Source organism: Mytilus trossulus, chromosome 5, assembly GCF_036588685.1.
Source record: "Mytilus trossulus isolate FHL-02 chromosome 5, PNRI_Mtr1.1.1.hap1, whole genome shotgun sequence".
NCBI classification, from domain to species: Eukaryota; Metazoa; Mollusca; class Bivalvia; order Mytilida; family Mytilidae; genus Mytilus; species Mytilus trossulus.
Window position 1 is genome coordinate 12,288,812 of NC_086377.1, and position 25,749 is coordinate 12,314,560.

The 25,749-nt window shown below is 31.7% G+C and overlaps 1 protein-coding gene across 1 annotated transcript; it reads right to left on the reverse strand.

Annotated features, from left to right (window-relative positions):
* Window positions 1–7,839: 7,839 nt before the first annotated feature.
* On the reverse strand, window positions 7,840–14,875 carry LOC134717604 (uncharacterized). Its single transcript, XM_063580098.1, has 6 exons — window positions 13,906–14,875; window positions 11,757–11,870; window positions 10,690–10,826; window positions 10,166–10,298; window positions 9,863–9,987; window positions 7,840–8,019 (listed from the first exon to the last, which is right to left on the reverse strand). Exons 1-6 carry the CDS (start codon window positions 14,873–14,875, stop codon window positions 7,840–7,842), a joined length of 1,659 nt encoding a protein of 552 aa, XP_063436168.1.
* Window positions 14,876–25,749: the final 10,874 nt, after the last annotated feature.

A 25,749-nucleotide genomic window follows, 5' to 3' on the forward strand; every position in this document is an offset into this window, starting at 1 on the left:
ATCAGTAGTCATCATAGCAGGACAACCTTACAATATGACTTGTATCGCTACAGGGTTACCATACCCCACAGTAACTTGGACATTCTAATCGGTAATTCAAGTTTCTTTTTCTTCATTTTTGTATATCTACTTAATACATTACAGACATTTACAATTACACCTATATATATTTATACGTTTGGTGGAATTTCTGATCTAACTGTATTGGTTTAATTTTCAGACACAGTAAGAATGTATATAACTTAAAATGTGTGTATGATAAAAGCAGGAAAAGGTAACAGAATTTCACAATTTAAAGGAAAAATACAAAGACTTTTTTAATGTATGCACATGATATAAACAGGTTTGTTATTTTGCCAAAAAATAAGTTTATATAGATTATCAACCCAGATAATCTGGTTATCTTCTAAACGGAACAGAAGTCAGGAATTAACAAGATGATAAATAAAAGCAAAAGTAGTATACCGCTGTTAGAAATTCATAAATTAATTAATAATAAAAAAAATCCGAGTTACAAACTTAAACTGAGGGAAATACATCAAATATAAGAAGGGAACTACGACACAACATAAATACACATTTAAATGTAACACACACCGAAACGAAATTTACCATAACCATGGCTATTTTCCTGACTTGGTACAGAACATTTTAAGAAAAAAATGATGTGTTGAACCTGATTTATGTCAATGTTAAATGTAACATTAAAATGACACGACTACAATACAAATATATGGGATAACAAATAGGACAGAGAAACACAAGAATAAAAGCGAAGAAAAGGTACCAGGTTTAAAATTTGATATCCCATGTACGTGGGTTTCGTCCACACAAGACTAGCCAGTGACGCTCAGATAAATAAAAGTTCGAAAGTCAAAATAAGTACAAACTTGAAGATAATGGAGGACAAAAGGTTCTAAAAAAATGTGCTTCATACGGCTAAGAAAGAACAAAGACAGGAAATGAAAAACAAATTGTTATTGACACTGACGAAGGTCATTTGTTGAGCTGAAATATTTGTCGATGGGATTTTAAAACACCGAGTTTTAGTGATTTACATTTTTTTAATCAAAAACATCACCTTTCCTTGTGGTTTATTGTATTTGTATGCCCAACATTACCTTATATTGACTCAATGTTATGAAATATAATCTGCTCATATCAATGTACGTCCACCATCTTGTCCTACAAAAACACATCTCTTTTATAGTTCTTACAGCAAGTCCTGTCTCTTCCTGTCCACAACACAACCACAGATGGTTCTGTTATAACATTTACTGATCCGAAAGAAGCCGGAATACTCACCTGTACAGCTACAAATGAATTCGGGATAGACCAGGAAGCATCAAACATTATTGTTCGTAAATGTACGTAATAGAATATACCTTAAGTAATGTAGATTTGAGGAGAAAAAATATTATTGATACAATCTGAAATAAAACAGAAAACATCATACCTCATACTTCATTAGAATGGCTCGTAAGGGGGTAGACTAGGCATGTTGGTAAACTCTTATACATGTATTGAAATTAATATAATGCGTTTTAATATATCAGCATTTTCATCACTGGTTAATCATATAATTTTTATGTTGTTTATATTTTCCTGCTTTGGCCAGTCAGGGCCATTACTTAAACATGTAATCTTTTTTAGTTACTTAAATAGGCAATTTTTGATTTTAAAAAAATATAAAATAATTCAAAAGAGTTATTTTAAATTTCAATAAAAGCATGGACTGAATGTAGTTTTCATAAAAATTTACAGTATTTTATATCCTCAAATGAAGAATTTATTAGATTTAAGAGGAGTTTAGAGAGTAAGGGTTGCTTTAAAAATAATGACAAAAATATTACTTGAATAAGTTATTTTATACATCTTTGAAATAATTAGTTATAACACTTATTTAAGGAACATATGTAATTGTTTTGGGTTACAAATTATAAATAACTTCAATTCTTAATTAATTCACAAGTTTCTATCTATTTATATCTGTCTACCTTCAAGATCTTTTAGGAAAATAATATTTTAATAGTCCCAAGAGCCAAATCGTTGACCCAAAAGCGTCGATATGAAAGATAAGTGCATCAGAAAGACAAATAGTGTTTCAGAAAGATCAGATTTCATATTTCTTGGGAAAAATAACCAGATGACTGCAAAAAATTTGTTAAAGCTAGTAATATCAGTATAGTTGGACACCTTTAAAAATAATATTTAGAAAAGTTAATTATATAAGTAATATTTTTAATAGCCTGGTTTTCAACATTACTTGTACAGGTAATTTTAAATGTTACTTGTTTAAGTAATGCCACTGACTGTTGGTTGTGAGAATGATGCAAATAGATACAGTAAACTGTACATGTTAGACACAAACATTTAATTAAGGAACTTCAGATTTTAAGGATCAAAAAGCAAAAGGTTGAAAATACACATACATTCATGATATATTATTTTTTTTAAACAATGTCATGAGGAGTACTTGAATGTCTATACTGACTAAAGTGTCTAGTATCATCTGAGAAGGTTTGTGAAATTCGATTTGTGCAATTGGATTAACTAATGAAGTCATATGGTTTTAGTGCTACGCCATTTATACAGAGTTGTTGTTAACTATATTTCTTTGGTTATTTTCAATGATAATGGACGCTACTCTAAAATCAAAAAAATATGCAGCTCCGAGAAAAATTCAGAAACGGAAAGATGATAAAACACACCAAACGAATGGACAACAGCTGTCATATTCCTAACTTGATACAGGCATTTTAAAATGAAGAATCCTAGTACAAGCTTATGATAATAGATGGTCTTCATTAGCAAGGAGATAGTTCTTAGATAATAAGAGACTATCATAACAATGAATTATAATAGCGTCTGCTATTAATGACGTTGATAATTTGTAGTCTAGAACAAAACAAAAACATTACAAGATTATAGTACTCGTCTCATACTGAATATTACTGTAAACGTGATTGCAATTATTATTGGGACAGTACAATTTTGATTTATGCCTATACAAAATGAACTAATATCGATATTTTTTCTTTCTTTTATAGCTGTTCCTAATCCATTTGGTTAACTATTTGTCGATATCCCGGTTTAATAAATGATCCATGTATTTGTATTTTTTTTCTCAAACTATGGTCCGAAAAAACTAACTTATAACTTAATTTGCATGGCCCCGAAACGAACCTTTCGGTGCCATATAGTTTAACATTTGTCTGTCATTCTGTCATTCTGTCATTCCGCAACAAACCGTTATACGGACTTTTTTCTAAGACCTTCAGATATTAGGCTAATTTTTGGGTATGCAAGATAACCATGATGATTTCCAGGTCAAGTTAAAGTTTGTTTTGCTACGCTAATTTCTGTCAGAAGTACAGGCTTAGGGCTTTGATACATTGTTGAAAATTACAGTTATACGGACTTTTTAGTCTTTACGCCTTCAGATATTGGGCTGAATTGTTATGCGTGAATTAACCATGATGAGTTGTTAAAGACACCCTTGTAGATTTTGAAAAGAGAAGAGTAATGCCGCTATACGGCAGATATCGCACCCGCAAAGTGAAAAGGGTTGCATATAAGTTACAAAATTTGTTTTCGAATCCATTAAAAAAATATGCTTGATAAGACCATGATGAGTTACAGATCAAGTTTTAGTTTCCTTATATTCTGCTTTTTTTGGCAGGAATTAAGGGCATTGGAACTTGATAAATTGTTGAAAATCACAGTTATATGGGCATTTTTTCCAAACGCCTTTAGATATTTGTCTGAGTTAACCATGATGAGTTAGAGATCAAATTTCAGTTATTTCTGCTCTGTTGTTTTTTTTTCTCAGAAATTAAGGATTTACGACTTTATAGATTGTTATACAGTTAGCAGGACTATTTTCTATACGCCTTCAGATTTTGAGCCGATTTTATTTTATGTAAGACTACCATCATGTTATTGTCCACATGCTCTTTTGAAATTGCAGAGTTTTTAACTTTTTGAGACGGGGCCATTCGTGTCGTTTCGACACATCTAGTATTGAATTTGTGAAAAGCACGTTCCTGAGCGTTTCTGTTCATTCATAACCTAGTGCCTCTGGGATATTTAGAGCGTACTGCAGTGTATGGTCAAACAGAAAACAAATTCTCTTCTATGTTTCATTTGGTTTTTATTCTTTTCGAGTCAAAAATGTCTAACATTAACTCTTCATTTCGTAATGATATTACTGTTTACATTGGCTACAACGTACTGGCTTCAAACAAAGTGAAACATAATGATTTATACCACATTTGACATGTTTGACAAGACAAACTTTCTTAGGAAATAAAATAATTTGCATGGACAATAATAAAACCAAAAACATCCATTTGCATTTAGTAAATATTTTCAAAAATATTTATTACATATAAATAAAAGCAGATGTGGTATGGTTGCCAATTAGACAACTCTCCACAAGAGACCAAACTGACATAGAAATCCACAACTATAGGTCACCGTACGGCTCTTAGCATCGATTAAAGCCCATACCGCAGAGTCAGATACTAAGTTCCCCGACATGACAATGCAAAACAATTCAAACGAATAAAATAACAGCCTTATGTATGTACAAAAAACGAACAAAAAAAGATATGTAACACATAAACAAACGACAAAGTAACTACATCTGGTTCACATTTCTTGATTAAACTATTTTATAAAATGTTCACGTCTTTTATCAGTTATCCAAAACCAACGCTGCTTCCTGACGCTGAAAGTAAAATAAAGACTATGAATATTTAGCTGGAGTACATGTCATGGCGTTCTTTTGTTTGTACCTTAATATATCCGTTGAAACAAGAAGACAAGCAATACGACATTATGGTAGAAACCCTTTCAGCCAAAGTTAATAACTTATGTTAATTTGGTTATAGCTTTGAGATTAATTTGTTTGTATTGCTCATATTGCTCATAAAAAACTTCACATACCCATGGGTTTATATTTCTGTTGGTATTAATTACATATCATTGGTTATAACTAACTTTGTGGTTAGTCGTTTCATTTTAATCTCCTGACTTTTAGATTTGTGGTTTTCAGCGTTATTGGTTGATGCGATGTCAAGTTTATTTAAAGTTATTGTCAATGATGAATATAGAACTTTTCTAAATATAACAGTTTTAGATAACGATCATCATTCATATTTTGTGATGTATTATTTCAAACAACTAATAGTGAAACGATATGGAGACTAAACATGTTTATCTTGGAAGAGAAATATCTTTACAGAAATTATTGTTACAAAACATATTTATGCTAAAATTGTAACACTTGACACGGATTGGCACTAACTTCGAATGACATTATTTCTTTAATTAAAGATATAGAATCTAGTAATACAATATTAAACAATAAGTCTACTCCTTCATTACAAAAATATTGATAAAACCATCACGTCAAGCAATACGTATCAAATAAACATCAAGGAAAACTATTCAACCAAACAACCGGGTTTGATTTGATCTGTTCATCAAATGTGAGTATGTTCTGCTTCCTGCTTGGTACACAGTGTGTTAGTTGTGTAAATTCAAACTCGGGGATGTAATTTTCGACAAAAAGAGGATTGTACTTTCATAATGCCAAAGGAACAATCTTCATTAGGAACACAACATATACTTGTAATCAATAACTGTCAATCAATTTTTTACTCGAAATGGCATTAGTAAAATGTTCTTCACTGTTTGGAATCGTTGGTTTATTAGTTTAGCATCAACTTTACGTTATAAAACAGATCATGATAAAAAAAAATACAGGCATATCGTCTCAACTGAAAGACATATTCACAATATGCTACACTAAACAAACAGCAAACAAAAACCATTAAAAAATCCTCAATTAAAGGGAGATACCATTAAACACGAATTAACTATTACAACTTTTTTTAAATTTGAATATCATAGTTGTTAAATTTCCTTTGGGTATCATTTTGTGTTTATGATAAATATGTAACACTCCCAAACGTGTCCTTCCCCCCAAACGTGTCCGATTCCCCCAAACGTGTCTTTTCTTCCTAAACGTGTCCAAAATGTACAATATTCCCCAAATGTGTCCGATTTCATAGCCCCCAAACGTGTCCGATAATTGTTATTCGCCAAAACGTGTCCGATATTTAACGCAAAAACGTCACACGTCTTTTAGCGCTAATACATGTATCTCCTAAATAAAATCGCTGATAACGTTTACGGCAATTCTATGATGTGGGATATAGGTGATGAAGTTGTCATTTATTAGATTTAGTTAGTTCAATGTAGGGTTTTAATGATTATACTAATTGCAACATTAATCTGTTATTATTATTTAACTTTGACTGAAATTGCTTATTGTCCACTTGCAAGTATTTCATATTCATTAAGAGCGAACATACACATAATTCTGGAGTTGAATTAATCGTTATCTTTGTTAATTAGTTTGTACTTATAAACTCCGATGATGCCTTTTATATTTATCCGAATATTGCATTGCGGGCTTTTAACAGCATCTTTGTTCTCACTTATGTCACTAGTTTGTGTGTATTCTAAAAGCTCATCAACTTATAAACTGGTGGTCCGTTTTTTTAATAAAGTTTAGGTTTCCAGCATCACTCAAGACACACGATAAAGAGACATAACGTCCAGTGCCAAATATTTCACGCAAAAGTTTTATAGATTCTATTCTATAAATATGATTGTTATGTGATCAACGCCGGTTTTAATTGCAAATATACTTTTGTAGTTTATAAATAAACTTTAGACTGTTGATTACGTATTGTCCAGTTGCAAGTACTTTATGCATATTTATAGCGAACAATAGTTTTGCAAGTTTTTATGTTTTTACAGTTGTACTGTGTACATTAACTACAAAGTGATGATCGCGTATTGCAAGTATTTCATGTATATTTAGAGAAAACATACAAGTGGTAATGTTTTTGTTGTCCTATTTAGAGAGAACATAGGCTACCTGTTTTTATTTTCTTTACATTTGAACATACACGTTTTTATGTTTTTACTGTTCTATTGTTAAGATAAAATTTAGACTGTTTGTTGCGTATAGTCCTGTTGCAAGTATTTCATGCATATTTAGAGAAAACGTAAAAGTTTTAATGTATTTTCATTTCTACTGAATAAATTAACTTTAATAGACTGTTGATTGCGATTTGTCCAGTTGCCAATATTGCATGCATAATTAGAGAGAACATTCAAGTTTTAATGCGCAGAGAAAGCGACACTTTGACCCCTTAACTGTACAATTTACATACGATATAGCCGAAATGACGCCCCCAGTTTAATTCTGTCGGTTTGAAAAAGTACTAACGCGCCTAATTTATATTTTTAATGAAATGGTAAAATTAGTATACGTTAATGAAATAGCAATAATTAAATAACGCTTGATATTGACACGTTTTGGGGGATTGGACACGTTTTGGGGTAAGTTCAGAAATGGACACGTTTGTGCGTTTATACAAATGACACGTTTTGGTGCTGCTTTTACGTAGACATGTTTGGGGGAATCGGACACGTTTGGGGGGAAGGACACGTTTCTGAGTGTTACAAATATATTGGAGTTTAAGCTAACAATGTTTCACACAGCCAACATTTATATAGTATGCCAAGCATTGCTTTGGATACATAACATTGTACAACTCTCCGTTCCATGACTACAACGAGGACCGGGAATCGTATATATTTATGTCTTGTACATTACTGGCAAGGTTTATTGACTTTGATGTAAGAAAAACATCCGGAAGAACATATAGAAAATGTAAAAAAGTAAAACACAGTTGAAGATTTGAAGATTCAGAATGGTTTGATAACGTTTAAATTCACTGCCGAAATTACACATGATTATATTGATAACTTACGCATGTTGAATATAACTGGAACAGAAACCTGATCATCTCCAATATCGTTACGTGCTGTACAAGTCAGAGTCCCTGATTCTTGTGCTTTTATTGCATTTAAAGTTAGAATCGTTCCATGATGGTATAACTGGTGAGGCGGCATTGTGGTTGAATGATGAATAAACTAAAACAAATCAGATTGAAAGAGAATAATTCTAACACAAAAGTCATACGACTAACATCGTAACAATGTCTTAAGAGTATATGTGCTGTGTAAAGAAACGCACCGTTTAAACGAAACGAGCACTATAGTTCTATGCAACCAATTGTCAAGGTACTTGTTACAGGTTTCCAACAAATGGGTTAATTATTTGTTTACTTAAACAATGCTTTTTGTGAAATGAATTGTTTTTCGTGTCAAGACTTTTGTAATACAGTCACAATCTGCATAAAATTAAGCTATGTCATGAACGTTATTTCTTTTGTAACGTGAAGAAGGCATATAAGGTCACGCATGATATCTTTTATATTGATTACAATATGGAAATTGATGCAACTGTCATACGATTCATATAGAATAATAAATGACAAAATCCGTTTCGCATGCTATAGCATCACGACAAACCAATATCAGTCCCGAGGGTCCAAGGTCCCAAGGTCTTATATTGGTCGAGTGGTGATACATCATGCGATACGGATTTTGCCATGTAATATTCTGTTTATCGGATTATTTTAATAGAATCAGATTGATATGGGATATCCATTTTTTCTTCAAATCGTCTGAAATTATAAGCTAGCAAAGACCCATTGGTGGACATCAGCTGTTGTCTGCCCATGGGTTGTTGTCTCTTTGACATATTTCCCATTACCCCTCTCAATTCTATTTTTATTTTCCTGTATTTTTCCAGCTGACTTGTTTTTTTTTTATAGACATCCTTATTTGCTAAATATCCACATCGTTATGCCCCTATAATCTTATTACGTTCTCAATTTATGTTAAATATCATGTACTAAAATGCATCCACTAACGATACTGTCCTATTATTTCAACTAAGATTATAAAAAAAAAAAATATAAGACGCAGAAATGTTTAAAGTTTTATTGGTTTTTTTTTGGCGACGATATAATTCATGATCATCTTAATTTGTTGAAAAGGTGAACAGCAAGACAAATAATTCTTGAAAAAAATTGCTATCTTCATGTATTCTTGGCCAAATTTAAACAGTAAAAATTTGCATTCGTGTTAAATCAATCAGGTAATGAAAACAAACTTCACGAAAATGATGACAAAATGAACAATAAAACATCATATATTTCTACATCTTACTGTGGTTTTTTTTTATTTATAAAAATCGCTCGTAAAGTTACTGGGTATTAATTTTGAGAAAAAAATATCGATGTCAATTGAAATGATAGGACATTTTTATTTAGTGGGAACTCATGAAATACAGCAACTGAACGGCATAGGTCCAACGTTGACGTCATTCGAATAAACTCATCATAGAAACCAGGACTAAAATTTGTATATACGCCAGACGCGCGTTTCGTCTACAACAGACTCATCAGTGACGCTCGAATCCAAAAAAGTTAAAAAGGCCAAAACATGTACGAAGTTGAAGAGCTTTGAGGACCAAAATTTCTCCAATTGTGACGTCATACCAGGTATACGATACGGGTTTAGCCATGCGATACGGGGTATGCGATACAGGGTAGAAGATACAGACCTTAATCATATATACAAAATTGCTATATTTTGTACTAAACATATGATAAAGATGTTAAGCTAGGAAAATACCTGTATCAAGTTAGTAATATAACAATGGTTATCCATTTGTTTGGTGGATTTGAGCGTTTGATTTTTCTATTGATTATGGGACTTTTCGTTTGAAAGTTTCCTCGCGCTTTTACTTTTTGTAACACGTTAGCAGGACCGCTTTACGTTAAATATTCTACATAGACAATTAATGATAGATCAAATGATTTGTTTTAGGAATATCCTTAAGGATACAATAATAAACAAAGCTTACCGTCTCGAACGTCCATTCAATTGATGGTGTTGGCTGTCCAGTAGCGATACAGGTGAAATTATGGGAGTGGCCAGTCATAATAACTGCTGCTGTAGCTGGTGTTATAATCCGGGCAATATCTGAAACTTTACAAAAAATAACTATAACACGTAGATCAAGAATTAGATCAAATGGTAACTTCCGTAATGCAAGTATTTGTGAATTTTAAATCAATGAACAAAGCTTGAATGTATACAGTGTGTGATTTATCTATTATGTCATGTGTTGTATGCATCATTATCACTGTTCGTACAAATGAGTTACCTTTGATTGCTTTTAGTTGTATTTCAGCTTGACTCACACCAACATTGTTCGTTGCTATGCACGTGTAATGTCCTGTTTTGTCACTTGTTACATCCTGTATAGCTAACACGTTTCCAGTATATGACAAAAAGTTCTGTAATAATAATTAAAAAAAGTCTAAATTAGAACAATGTAGAACGAGGAACAACAATTTTATTGTTTTATTTTGATTCTGTAGAAAACTGTTATTACTATATAAGTGATTAAAACTTACAAAATATCGATTTGAAGAGGAATGTGATACATGATTATGTTCATGTGTTTTAAATCTGTTGTATAAAAAACAAAACATCAGAAAATAAAGAACACCAAAACGCATTGTAAATAAACAATGTTCTGCTTTAGAAAATAAACAAATTTGATGTACATTGACATTTAAAATGATAACAAAACAATGATAAAAGAACACCGTAAACTCAGCTTAAACATTGTGTCTTTCTATATCATACGACAAATTACATAATACACTTAAAGATAATACTTACATTGTTATATTTCCACGTTATTGACGGTACTGGGAAGCCTTCGACGTTGCATACCAGTTTGGCGTCAGAATGGTAATTTACTTGCACAGTAGATAATGCACGAATGATAGGTCTAGTGTGCAATATTGTTCCTGTTACTATAAACAACGATAAATAACAAAAACAAATTAGGAATATGTTAATTTATTCTCGTTTCACGTTTTTTTTTATATAAATTAGAACGTTGATTCACCCGTTTGAATGGTTTTACACTAGTAATTTTGGGGCCCTTTACAGCTTGTTGTTCGGTGTGAGCCAAGGCTCCGTCTTGAAGGCCGTACATTGACCTATAATGGTTTACTTTTATTATTTGTTATTTGGATGGAGAGTTGTCTCATTTGCACTCACATTACATCTTCTTATAAATTTTCTTTAAAATGCACGGTTACCAATTGAGTTTGATGTTAATTTTGTACGATTTTCCTGTAGTTTTGATAAATAAACGAGTATGAATATTAATAAAATCATATTTCCGAAGACCTATCTGTTCACCAAAGGAAGAAGAGAAATATTTTTTTAATATGTTGGCTAGAGCATCACTGCTGAGTCTTTCGTAGACGAAACGTTCTTCAGATTTGAAAATATTCGATAACGCCAGACGCGCGTTTCTTCTACATTAGACTCATCAGTGACGCTCATATCAAATTCGAATTGCACAACACAGGTTTTTCTATTATAATGTTTTTGTTTCATTCACTTCATGAAGATGTTTAATACATGTATTAATAGCATCGCACAAAACAAGATATGTTTAATCCATTTAAAATCATTTGATAGTGTCCTGCTCTTTAAAGAATGTATATTAATATAACACATCTTCTTAAAGTAAATAAAATGACAAATTTATGAATATCGTAGATTTGAAAAAATGCTTGTTTTGAATTCCAGTCATCAGACACACAGCAATGTTATGAGGTATATAAAAATGACATGATATCAAAAGTAATAGCATGCACACGTTGAAGGGATCTGAAAGATACAATATTTCTCGACAATCACAATCTAGAGTAATTAAGAAGGTAACAAACCGTATTGACAATTCTCCCCAGTAAATCCTTTTGGGCAGGTGCAGTGATATCCGTTGTTTATATCTAAGCATTGGCCACCATTCATGCATGGTAAATTGTCACATTTGATAATGTCTGAAAATCAAAGTCGCTCTTAGAATCTCAATATACGTTTCAATTATCTAAAATATTTTATATAGTTAATATAATAAATTGACTGCTTGTTATGTGTTTACTTTTGTTTGTTTTTTTGTGTGCTGTGTTTGCATGTTTTACATTTCATTTACACATATATAGTAAACTTATGAATAGCAAGATTACACTGTACCAAGTCAGGAATATGACAGTTGGTATCCATTCGTTTGATGTGTTTGGACCTTTGATTTTGGATTTTCCTTTTTGAATTTTCCTAGAAGTTCAGTATTTTTGTGTTTTTACTTTTGGCAGGGGTGATAGGAGCATTTATCTAAAATAATGGCAAGAATCGAAAACATTTATCTTTGTCATGGAATGAACTTCTTTGTTTGTCGCTGGGTAGTACTAAAAATGGTGAAATTGAAATCATCCCTTTGTAAATTTAATGGACGCCATCACAAGTTTGTTGACCGTTATGGAATAACCGTTTCACAAATGATATCGGATATGTTCCTTACGTCGTAACTGCAATTCCCTACCCTTTCATGAAGGTGACCTAGCGAATTAGACTTTTTACCGGATTTGTTACAACATAAGCAACACGACGGGTGTCACATGTAGAGCAGCATCCGCTTTCTCTTTCGAAGCACCTGAGATCGCCCCTAGATTTTGGTGGGGTTTGTGTCACTTATTCTTCAGTTTTCTATTTTGTGTCATTTGTTTTATTGTTTGTCTGTTTGTCTTTTTCATTTTTAGCCAGGCGTTGTCAGTTTAATTTCGATTTATGAGTTCGAATTCCCTTTGATATCTTTTGTCCATCTTTTAAATCACTGGCATGCAGTCTTAATATTTCGTTTCAACACTCAATGAACCTAAATAATCAATAACGCATTTCATCTTAAATAGGTATCTCATATTTCATACTCGACCTAAACAATAGTCAATCTATCAATAATTCAAGTTTTATAAACAGGCGCCTGTCCGAAGAGCATGTTATTCAGTACTTCTCATTGAATTCTGTTTGTTTTATGTGTGTTTTACGGTTTTTTCGTTCCTTTTTTGGTTCATTACACTTAGAACCCTTAAAAATATTTGGGTTTTATGCATTGTTGTTGGACATACGGTAAATAGTCTATATGTTTGGGCCCATTAAAACGTTTAATCCCGCTGCAAATGTTTGCACCTGTCCTAAGTCAGGAATCTGATGTACAGTAGTTGTCGTTTGTTTATGTAATATATACGTGTTTCTCGTTTCTCGTTTTGTTTATATAGATTAGACCGTTGGTTGTTCGGTGTGAGCCAAGGCTCCGTGTTGAAGGCCGTACTTTAACCTATAATGGTTTAATTTTTGAATTGTTGTTTGGATGGAGAGTTGTCTCATTGGCACTCACACCACATCTTCCTATATCTATATATAGTTGCTTACAACCAGACTATTTGAAATGTGTTGATAGTTAAGTCATAGAAAATCATAAAACATCTTACATGTTGTTGTTTTTTAGATCTCTCTATACTAATCGATTTAGATTTTATTTCATTTATCATAAATATGATGTCTTTTTGGTGTGCCTGGTGTCGCATGTGTTGTGATTTAGATCATGTTACATTTTAATTACCAACATTTCTGTATAAAACATTGTACCAGTTCAGACACGAGTCTAGCCCGATATGAAAAACTCAAAAGAAAAGCAGCATATATCAAAGGATCTGAAAGTTGACCCCCATTTGCTTTGCTTTGTGTATGTGCAGTCTTCTCATTCATAAATAAATACATACTTTTGAAAATATGATGGAGTTCAACTTTAGGTAATAAGTTCCAATTCTTACGAGATAAAGTTTTGGAAATAAGTTTATTTTATCGTATTTTAACATTACCCTTGTACTTATGTTATATTATTTTATTCTAAGGGGTAAACACTTCAAAAATAAAAATAAGAAATAAAAAAAAACGAATCAAATCGATGCACATGAAATTGACAGCCATCTATTACGCTTATCATTACCTTTGTAAGTATGCAATACATATTATACATACCTTCTTTGAGAGACAATGATGTTACGACATAGAAAATAGTCCGCTCAAGAATTTCTGCCAAATCTACCTGTTTAAAGACACCTGCCATGAATTGATACTCATCCGTAATGTTTAATCCAGTTAAGTCAGCCTGATTCATTTTGGTGACGAAAAAGTCAAAACTGTTTTTGAACATTTTACTGGTTAAAAAGTCTGGTAAGGTACCAAGTGTCCATAGGAAAAATACAGACTGAATATCCTCGCGAATGGTAGGTTGATCAGTAAACAACGGGATAATAGATATCAGTATGCGTTCCAATTTGTCAAATGTTTCTTTGTTATTCGAATTCACAAGGTAATTATAAATCAATAATTGTTTCTCGTTGAAGTCTTTCGCATTCTTTACTTCGGTGATTATAGATGATGGCCGTGGTTTTGTCGTTGTTGAAGACGTTTGTGTTGGTGTTACAGATTCATCAGTTTGGAGCGGAGATTTTGATTCTGGTTTGATCTTGCTAATATCTGTAAGTAAACCCGGTAATACAGGAAGGATATAAGTTCTAATGGTTCTCTGTATTTCAGCAAATAAAGAAGTAACGATTTTCTTAGCTACGATTTTGTCTGACCCTTGGGTAACCATCCAATGTTGAAAGAGATCAGCTGATATGTTATCAACAACATCGAGCCAGTCCATCTGTGAGAAAATTCCAGACATGACAGTGAATTCGTTTGTCCTGTTAACGATCGATACATTAGCATTGTTTATCTCTTCGGCAAAAATATGAAAACAGTTTTTAAATGTTTGACTTTGCAGTACATTTGGCAATTCGTCCATCGTCCATGGTACAAGGTGGTCCGTAATCTCGGGTCTTAACGTCGATTCTTCATAAAGCAATGTTTGTGCCTCAACAAATATAAGTTCAAGTCTATGAAACATTTCTTGGTTGTTTAAATAATCGAGCAAAAATCCTGCTTTCTGTTGAATAGTCATAGTTTGCAGTATACTGACAATACTGTTAAGATCAAATTGAGCATCACATCGCGGAATCGATAAAACACAGATGATGGTGACGAAAGTTGTTAGGAAAAGCATAGCAGATGGCTGAAAATGTAAATTTAACAATTAAACCAATTATTCACGTTTATAAGGTTCTGTTATTCAAAAAAATTAATAACGTTTCATGTTTTTATAAATGCATATGAAAAACAAAGGAAACTATACCTGACGATTTATTCAATTCCGCAGTAACAATTAAATGAACTAAGTTAGATAAAAAGTTCATGCATCGGCATATAGACGGACAACTTGCTATTTGATATGTTTTAAGTGGCTCTTGAGATAATATTATATCATTCAGAATCGTTTAAGATAATACCAAGGTCGTGGTGGACTTTAATCTTGACAATAGTATAATAGTATTATCTGACTCTTAGCTTGTTTCATCTAAGATAGATTTGATACACTTTGGATTCATTTTTATTCGTTGGATCCAAACAGGTAAACCACGTTCTTAAATATTCAACGAATGACAAATTGTATATAGGCTTGTATGCAGACCTCTTCAAAACCACGTTATCAAATATCCACGACCTCACGAGTTTTCCTTCATCCATGAAAATGTGAACCGACGAAAATTAATGAATCCAAAGTCATTTGTTTTGTTCCGGTTTCAGATCTTTTTAAAAATATTATCTTTCAGTTTTCATCACTTTTGTTTAAAGGAACGTTATGCACATGCTATTTTCGTATAAACAGAGTGTGATTTAGAACAAAACCGGTAAGTAAAAACACATAGATGGAGCATTTCAAACACAATTCATTTTTAATATTTTGTCACGGTTAGAAATAAAAATACATAAAATAACATCTGTACAAACTGGATCCTTAATTTATATTTTTTTGTATATAGAAATGTACCGTCCCGTGATAAAATAATTTTTGTGGTATTAATACACTCCTAAGACGCAAACATGTTTAAGTCAATTGCGGTGTCCTGTTGTATTCTTATAAAATCATCGGATATGTCCCTTATTCTGTGCTGTGGTTTGCATGTTGTAATATTGAATCATATAATAGAATTATTTAGTTAACAGTTTGAACTGTATGCCTGTTACGTTATGTTGTCATTTTAATGGAATTATTAACGTTGTCATACAAGCCATAAAACCAGGTTCAGCCTATCGTTTATGTCCTGTATCATTTCAAGAATATGGCAAACATTTAAAACAAAACCAGGTACAATAACATAACCGGTATCTAGAATTGTATTTGAATTTAACCTTCTCGCATGATAACCAAAGGTGACAACGTAGGATGCCGTTATTTGTTTGTTATTTTGGGGACATTAAATTGAATAAAAATTATGCTACATATACAAAAGAAGACCAAGAAATGTTTTCAAAACAGGTAGATGACACCATTTTTTTTCTTAAAGCATATTTGAATACCTTTCTAGTGAAATTTATTGCACAATTATATTTAATTAATTTCATTTTATTCGCAATACATAATAAATGTGTTTACGAATTAACAATGTGTTCCGTTTTGACAGTGTTGCAGGATTTGTAGCTTTAAATTTGCACGGTGATCCATACTTGTCCTACTAAAACTTTTTTTCAAAGAATTTTTAATATGAGGATTCATATAGCAACAATCATCTTGAAAAATTGTAAAGCAAAACAACGTTATCATGCACGATTGGTCAATATGTCGAAGGGTTCACACTGATAAAAGTTTTTACTACTGCACATATAATCAACATCTAAAATCAAACTGATTTACAGCTTAATTGGACCTGTGTCTATTTTTGTCATCGTGCATTTAATACCAATTGACCAACTGAGAATTATGAATAACATACGGTTTAATTCAATACAATTGTTAACCAGTTCGAGACTATGTCTTTATCTTAAATGGGGTTATAGATCACAAGAGTATTTGACGTATGTGTGTACCTAATCAAACGAAGATAACATTATACCTTCAACATGTCGTTCTCTCATTTGACTATGCAAGTTTTTAGAATAAGTGGCTCTGTATATTGTCATGTTTCTCACAAAAATAATTCTGCTTTGCTCGCTTTTTATAGGAAAGTTTTTGTATGCAAAGGGAAGTAGAACAGGTATGTTAGGTTAAATTTATATTAACAATTCCTTTGAACGGAATATACAGGGAAAATGACAAATTATTTTGTGTGTGTCATAGATCATTTTCGTAGGTAAATTGAAACTAAATGTTAAAATATTATACATGGTTATAATAGTAACTTTCACTCTTAATGATCGATAAAACAAATGTGCTGGTGGACGTTTCGTCTCGGAGGGTATCACCAGCCCAGTAGGCAACACTTCGCTGATGACATGAATATCAATAATGTGGTAATTTTTATATATTTCCTGTTTACAAAACTTTGCATTTTTCGAAAAACTAAGGATTTTCTCATCCCAGGCATATATTACCTTAGCCGTATTTGGCAAAACCTTTTGGAATTTTGGATCCTCAATGCTCTTCAACTTTGTACTTGTTTGGCTTTATAAATATTTTGATATAAGCGTCACTGATGGTCTTATGTAGAAGAAACGCGCGTCTGGCGTACTTATTTATAATCCTGGTACCTTTGATAACTATTATATGTGTGTTTTTCCTAAAAGGTATCGTTTAATCAAAAAAGTATTTTATAAGTTTTCTCAAGTTTTAATTATAGACAACTGAAGTAGGACAGCTTTGATTATTTTTCAGTTATCTTTAAATCAAACACACATAAGCCAAAACAAATAATACAACAGACTTGTTTCCTAAATGAAATACACGCGTCCGGGTGTGGTATTTTCTCGCTGTATTGAAGACCCATTAGTGGCCATTTGGTGTTTGGTTGCAATTTGGTAGGGTTGTTGTATCTTCGACACATTCCCGATTTTCATTATCCATTATCCATTTTATATTGATAAGAATATTTCATCATATCTGTATACTCGATGAAAGGAATCTTGCATTTAACTACAATTTTTGTTTATTTAAAATTACTCATCTGTTATTCAATCCGGTAATTTCGAAATCAGCTATCTCATTTATCAAACCTAATTGACTAACCAGAGTTTCCGCACGAAAGCATGCTTTGAAATGTAACTTAATAACACAACTAGTTTATATATTTGTGTATAGTACCATTCGTCAAACATGAATTTTATCGAAAACAATGATTGTCCCTGCTGTTTAGAATTGAGAATGGACACATCCAAAGTTTCAAAGAAACACAAACCCACCTTAAGAGAAGAAAATAGCATAAGTTTTAATGCAATAGTCTTTTGTTTTAGATAATTATTGCTACAGCAGACATAATAATGGATCTACCTATTCTGGAACAGTGAACTCCGCAGTAGAAAGCCACACTTGTTTAAACTGGAAAACAGTGGATTCACCGTATATTCCATACCATGAAAACCATAACTACTGCAGAAATCCTAATGGATTTCCGCAACCGTGGTGTTATACAGATTCCATAACTTATAAATTTTATTACTGTGATATTCCAGTTTGTGGTAAGCTATTTGTCTGAAATAGGATGTAAATAGAGTTACAAGTATGTCGTTTCATCATGACTTGAGTATTACTAATAGTAGTAGTTGTTAATTCAGATTGAACTTGTCAATGGCATGGTCAAGACCAACATATCATAAACAATAAATTGTGTTACTGGATATGACTACGACTTGGTGAAAAAAGACATACACTGTTCAAAAGTAGTAGTTAATGAGGTTTCAGATAAAAGATTTTACTAAACCAGTTGGAACCCGAATCAAGATATGACAGTTGGTATCCGTTAGTTTGATATATTTGATCTTTTCAATGTTTTTCCCATTTGATAAGGGACTGTCCATATTGAATTTTGCTCGGAGTTCGGTATGTTTGCGACCTTATTTTAACGACAATTAATCATGTTTTTGTGTATTTTCTTTTTTCTTTGGTCTTTGGTCTTTGTCTTAAAGTGTTAGGCGAATACGACGATCTTTAAGGGCATACGATACAGTTACAGGGAAGGTAATGACGTTGCTAACGTAATTTGTTATTTTCGCGACGTCAAACTGTGACATATCGGGAAAAGAAGCATTTTTCGACTGATTTTTTTCATTCAAACTGATTTAATTTGAAAACGAGTTCATGGACCCCTATTTTTCAAAACGGCATTTTGTTTCATTTTGCAGGGAAATTATGTCACCCAAATTTTATAAAACTGTAAATAGAGGATTTTTTTTAATTTTGATAAACATGCAGTAAAAAATGACGTTTTTTCCTCAATTCATAAACATTTGATGAATATGAGTTATTTCTGCCTAAAAAATTGCATATTTTTTTTTAAATATTTATAAAATACAGAAATTACCGATTATTTAACAAACAAAAAAATGTGTTTATCTTTTATAACAAAAAAGTTATGTCTTTCTTTCGAAAAAGAAATTACGGCCACAAATCTGAATTTTGAGCAAATATAAAAAATTTCGACCTCATTTTACTCATAAAGTAGCACATGAAGGTATATTTTTTTTTACATATTTGATTTAATCAGGTAAAAAATACCCTATATGCAAATTTTCATGAACTTGTCAATACAGGATCAAAACTTATCGTATGCCCTTAAAGGGTACACACACTTTTATTATGAGTATAACTGGATTTTGAGTATATATTTTCCAACCCAAACGAGTATTTTGAACGTACGCGTACGGTCTGTACAGTATATGTATACTCGTATGGTCTGATCACACATACGGTTTAGTACAAGCAGGACCATACATGTATTTTGACCAGACAGTATATGGGTTAATTGAAAAAAAATCATTACGTTTTTCAAATTATTATTATTACAATAAGAGGAATAAAGTGAATAAATGAACATTAACAAAATTGAAATGAAATAAAACCTATTTTGACACACTCACCACGGAAGACACTTGTTGCCAAACATAATATAAGATTTCTTACATTTACATGGTTTATTGATGCATATTCCTTTGCATTTGCATCTCCCATTTATCAAAACATGTTTTTTTATTTTATCAGTTTTCTCACAAATACATAGCTGATTTGACGGTTTGTATTATAAAGTTCCTAAATTTTCTAAAACCGTTTCTTCCTACTGTATGCTACTTCCAATAACTTCAATTCAGTGAGAGTTATTTAATTTTATGTTTATGTATTACTGATATGAGATTAATAGATTTAATAAGGGCGACTTTTTTGAATTGTTAAAATATTTAGGTTTTATTCATATAACAATTGAACTTTTATAGTATTTTGAGATTTCAGTTATGTTGATCTGTACTATACATTTGTATCTAATTAACCATAAGCGTAAGGTCAAAATACGCAAATGGTTTGGAACATGTACACTTATAGAACAGCACCACAATCAACGATGCTTTAGTTTTAAAACTTTGGCATTCTAGTTTATTACTTCAATGTATAGAATGATAAGGACACTAGAACTGATCTTTTTGATTACCACGAATCTTAATACATATGTATGGTCAAGTCATTAATTTTAGAAGTATACTCAAGATTTTAAATCCTTATTTTTAAACGTTGAAGTGTTTTTCTAAATTTTATTTTTATTTTTTATCAATTCAAATAGATAAGCATTGTCACACATTGTTGAATCTGCAATTATGTTGTGATTTCAGTTGCTTATTAAACATTTTGCTTGTTAAAATGTTAGTATAATTTTGAGATTGTTAAAACTGTTGTTAATATATATAAAAGAAATGTTTGTATAAAATAAAATTGAGAATGAAAATGGGGAATGTGTCAAAGAGACAACAACCCGACCAAGGAAAAAAACAACAGCAAAAGTTCACCAACAGGTCTTCAATGTAGCGCGAAATTCCCGCACCGGAGGCGTCCTTCAGCTGGCCCCTAAACAAATATATATACTAGTTCAGTGATAATCAACGCCATACTAATTTCCAAATTGTACACAAGAAACCAATATTAGAATAATACAAGACTAACAAAGGCCAGAGGCTCCTGACTTGGGACAGGCGCAAAAATGCGGTGGAGTTAAACATGTTTGTGAGATCTCAACCCTCCCCTAAACCTCTAGCCAATGTAGAAAAGTAAACGCATAACAATACGCAATAAAATTATGTTCAAGAGATGTCTGAGTCTGATGTCAGAAGATGTAACCAAAGAAAGTAAACAAAATGACAATAATACATAAATAACAACAGACTACTAGCAGTTAACTGACATGCCAGCTCCAGACTTCAATAAAACTGACTGAAAGATTATGAACATCAGACACAATCCTTCCCGTTAGGGGTTTAGTATCATACTATCATAACATATATGAGAAGAACATTACCCGTGTCATGTTAACAACTGTTTTTTGAATACATTTGTTTAGTTCCGATGCAAAGACCCTATAATTGAATCAATATTAACGCAAAAATATGCAATCTTTTATGAACTGACAACAGTATCGTAACTATATTCCTTCGCGTCGGTTGGCAGTGTTATCTATATTTCATCTATCGATTGTTTGAGCTTTTGATTTAGCCATTTGATGAAGGTTAACATTTTTGAACTTTCTCGGAAATCAGTATTTTGTGATTTTTTTGGTCACTGAATGTAGGTCAATATTACTATGTCAATTTCAAAAGAAAATGATATAGCATTGAAAACAAAATGTGACAGAATCAAAAACAGCTATATATTCCTTTTAGATACTGGATGCTACAATAGAAACAGTAGTGGATCCACATACAATGGAACAATGAGCTCAACAATGACTGGTCAAACCTGTGTGAATTGGAAATCTGTCAATTCACCATTTGTGTCGTTTCACGAAAACCATAACTTTTGCAGGAATCCAAATAGTTTCTTAATGAAGCCATGGTGTTATACTGATCCTGATAGATATAGTTTTGAATTTTGTAATGTTCCTCTGTGTGGTATGTTATTTTCTGTACAAAGTAAAATTGAGAAGGGACATTTTGAATATGTCAGACACAACAACCCACACAAAGAGCAGACAACAGTTCAGTGAAAATGGACATCACATCAAACTCCAAAACATATAAATAAACTAAAAATAAAAAAACTCATACGAAACAAACAAATGCTCCTGACTTGGGACAGGCGCATAAATGCGGCGTTGTTAAACATTGTTTTGATTTTGCCTTAGACGCAGGATTAATATAATCGTAGACTGTTGTCAAATTAGATATCAGTATACATGAAAATCCAATACCGGGCCTTCATCATATTTAACATGTAAAAACTGCTAAACCAATGGTTTATTTTACCATAACGTCAACATTGTGAATCTTATTGAATATTCAATATTTATAAATGTACAAAGTGCAAGAAAAAGAAAATATAATATGCCTAAATGTAAATTTGATAAAATAAATACTAAAGCATATATAATCCTGGTACCTTTGATAACTATTTACAAGTACATTACAATGTTTAAGTATATATAAAGTCAATGTTTAATATACTAGTCTAATTATTGAAGGAACATGTTCTGAGCATCCTTGTCAAAATGGGGCTACATGTGTAGAAGACGACGGCAAATTTACGTGTATATGCATTCCTGGATTTCTCGGTGCACAGTGCAATATTAGTAAGTACGCAAATATTAGCATGCAATGTTGGTGTCGTTCCCTGTATCTTTTAATAAGTATAACACATAAATGAAAACATCACAAAAATGGACCAACTTGTATTTAAGTTATTTAATAAATGGCTATTATTTTTTTTTATCTTATTGACCCATAAAATTTCTTATGAACTCTTAACATTGAATAATCCGCGAAGCGTATCATGTAAAACGAGAAAGTCGAAAATTAATTTTATGATTCAATGAATTCAAAATAATTTAGTGTCATTTATCATTAATAAATTTCTATCAAAAATAAGGCTCAAAGAACTTTTTATATTATTTATATTAACAACAACAACGTACACACATGTTGGCGTATGAATAAACAAAGTGAGAGTGGGCGTGTTGCCATAAAAATTGACAAAATTAAAAATAAAAATAATACTTTTAGCCAATCAGAAGACAGTTTAATACACCAAATGTATTTATTTACATTTGTGCAATTTTCTGTTTAAAGTTTTAAAAAAATTACAAAATCAACCTGCTTTCTAATGATAACCAACCTTTTTTTGTAATTCATCTGAATATAGTTTCTTGTGCTTATTATATCTTAGATGACACATTATTTAAAAATGCCCTCATATTTGTATATTTTGGTGTATTATAGACATGAACGAGTGTGCTAGTAGCCCCTGTCACAATAATGGAACATGTCATGATGGAGTAAATAGTTATAAGTGTTCCTGTAAAGCTGGGTACACAGGTGTGAATTGTGAAACAAGTATGTACCATTAAAACTTAGATTTAGGTGTATACCATACCAATTTTTTTTTTAAGTTTTGCTATATCGCAAAAAATAAATGAAATGACACAACTGGGAACATAAAAATAGAAAACAAAAAAAATATCTCTGTGCTAAACCTGTCACGAAGCACCAAAGTGAAAATGTAAAGTAATCCAAAGCTCGACTATCGATTTACATAGTTTAAATTCAAACAAGTCCTCTAAGTATTCATCAAAAGAATCTTTAATAATCTACATAACAAAACATGTTAAAGTGTAAAAATTATGAATTATTTTTTGGTCATGTCCTCCGTAATTGAGAAATGAAATACTTTAACAGTGAAAACTAGTATTTAACATGGATATCGGATTTTGTTATATGAAACGGCAATGTTGATAAAAAAAAGAATAATTTCTTATGGAGCAAAAATGCTGCAATCTGATTGGTTGATTACTCCGGTGTAAATAACACCCCACCCTTGCTTACCCGGGGAAAAATAAAATGTTACCAAAAAATTGAAAAAAAAAAAATTTGGCCAAAAAATTGAAAAATTAAAATTTTGCCAAATATAAAAAAAATAAAAAATGTCCTAAAAAAAATTTGCAACGGTGTGAAATTCTGTACGCCCCTGATTACACCAAGATAACTTATCATATTTCAATCGTAGTATGTTCATTTACCTGTGATAAACAAGTAATTTTTATGTAATTGTCCTGAGTGAAAAAATTTGAGATATTGTCACGAGTAATGTTTCTCGTCAGTGATTTTTATCGAGCCAGAAATATTATCTGTGATTAATAGAGTCAGTGGTCAAAAGTCAAAAATGTAGGCAGTGAATGTATCGATTTACAATTGTGTATGGTTGTTCAGAGTTTCAAACCCCGTCACTATTTATACGGAATTCAAAAACCGAATAGTCTTTGTATAGGAATCTTCTCAGTTGTTATATTGCGTTAGAAACCTCGTCATGGTGTACTTTTTGAGGGAATATCCTGAGTTTGGAACCTTTTTTAGTGTTGTCTCGAGTCCATGATATTGCCATTGATTTTCCCAAGTCTAGAACAATGTCAGTGGTTGTCCAAGTCAGGGAAATCGTCAGTAACTGTCTGGAGTCAGAAACATTTAAATGAATGTCCCGAGTCTGGAACCTTTTTTGTGGTCATCGTGCATCAGGAACCTCATTATGGTTGTTCCGAGTTTTGAAACCTTGGTAGTGGTTGTCTCAAGTCATTTGCATTGTCAGTGGTTATTCTTTTATTAGCACGTCCTTTTTGTTCAGTGTGGTATAAGGTAATTAATTATGCAGTTGTAATATTTCTCTGTACAATGTTTTTAACAAAAATCTATTCTTTATATACAGTTTTAGTGCTTTTGAGTTTGGAATACTGTAAAAGTAATTATCTTTTGTTGAAAATATTATATTGAACTCTGCAATCCTTTTTGTAATATTGTGAGTGTGTCGTTGATTTGCCTTCTCGAATTCCTTCTACATAAATATAAGAGTTCTTTTTGTGATATTAGTTTTGAATTTCTTTGACTAATACATGTAACTTCGCTTGATTTCCCGGTGGTCAAACTAATATTCCATAAGAAATATAATAATCCGCAGTGCGTAATCTCGGGCAAACCTATGGTATGTCTTCGCTATGCAATTATTTTCTTTCAAACTTTTTTCGTGTCTGGTTAATATAACTGATTTGTAATAATAATGGTAATCATATTACTTCATTTTGATGTTCCCTATCATATCTGACAACAGAACACGTTCAACATGCACATCTTAATATCCGACTACTGACCTTAAATTGGTGTCATCATGTTGGAATGATATTTACGTACAACTATTCTTTGTTTTTATAAATAGTCATATTTTAAAATGTTGGAGCATCTTCATAATCGCGCGTCTTACGTGTTACTCTATGCTGTTCTATTTCATTTTAGATATAGATGGATGTGCAAGTGATCCATGTCAATATGGTGGAGTGTGTCATGATAAAGTAAACAGCTACACTTGTGCTTGTCCATCTGGATTTATTGGAGTAAATTGTGAGAATGGTTGGTATTACATAGTTTAAAACCACTGGAATTCATTCAGTATGTCTTTGAAAATCTAAATTGTCAAGACTGACTAGTTGACAATTACATTACCTTTTTTAACTTAACAGACACTTTTTTAAATTATAAAGAATTTGTCATTTAAAAATAAATTATTAACAGTGTACTCAAAGCGACATACATATATAGTCAGCCAATTTGAGTTCAATTTATGATGTTCTTCATTTTTCTATATTTAGAATTGAACGAATGCTTGAGTGGTCCCTGTCAGAATAAAGGAACATGCATAAACCAATTCAATGGATACAAATGTATTTGTCGGAAAGGTGATTCCGGACCAAATTGTCAATTTAGTAAGTTTTTATTCTTGGTATATAAGACTCATTGTAAATAAAGTTGTTCCACATGAATAGCCAAACACAC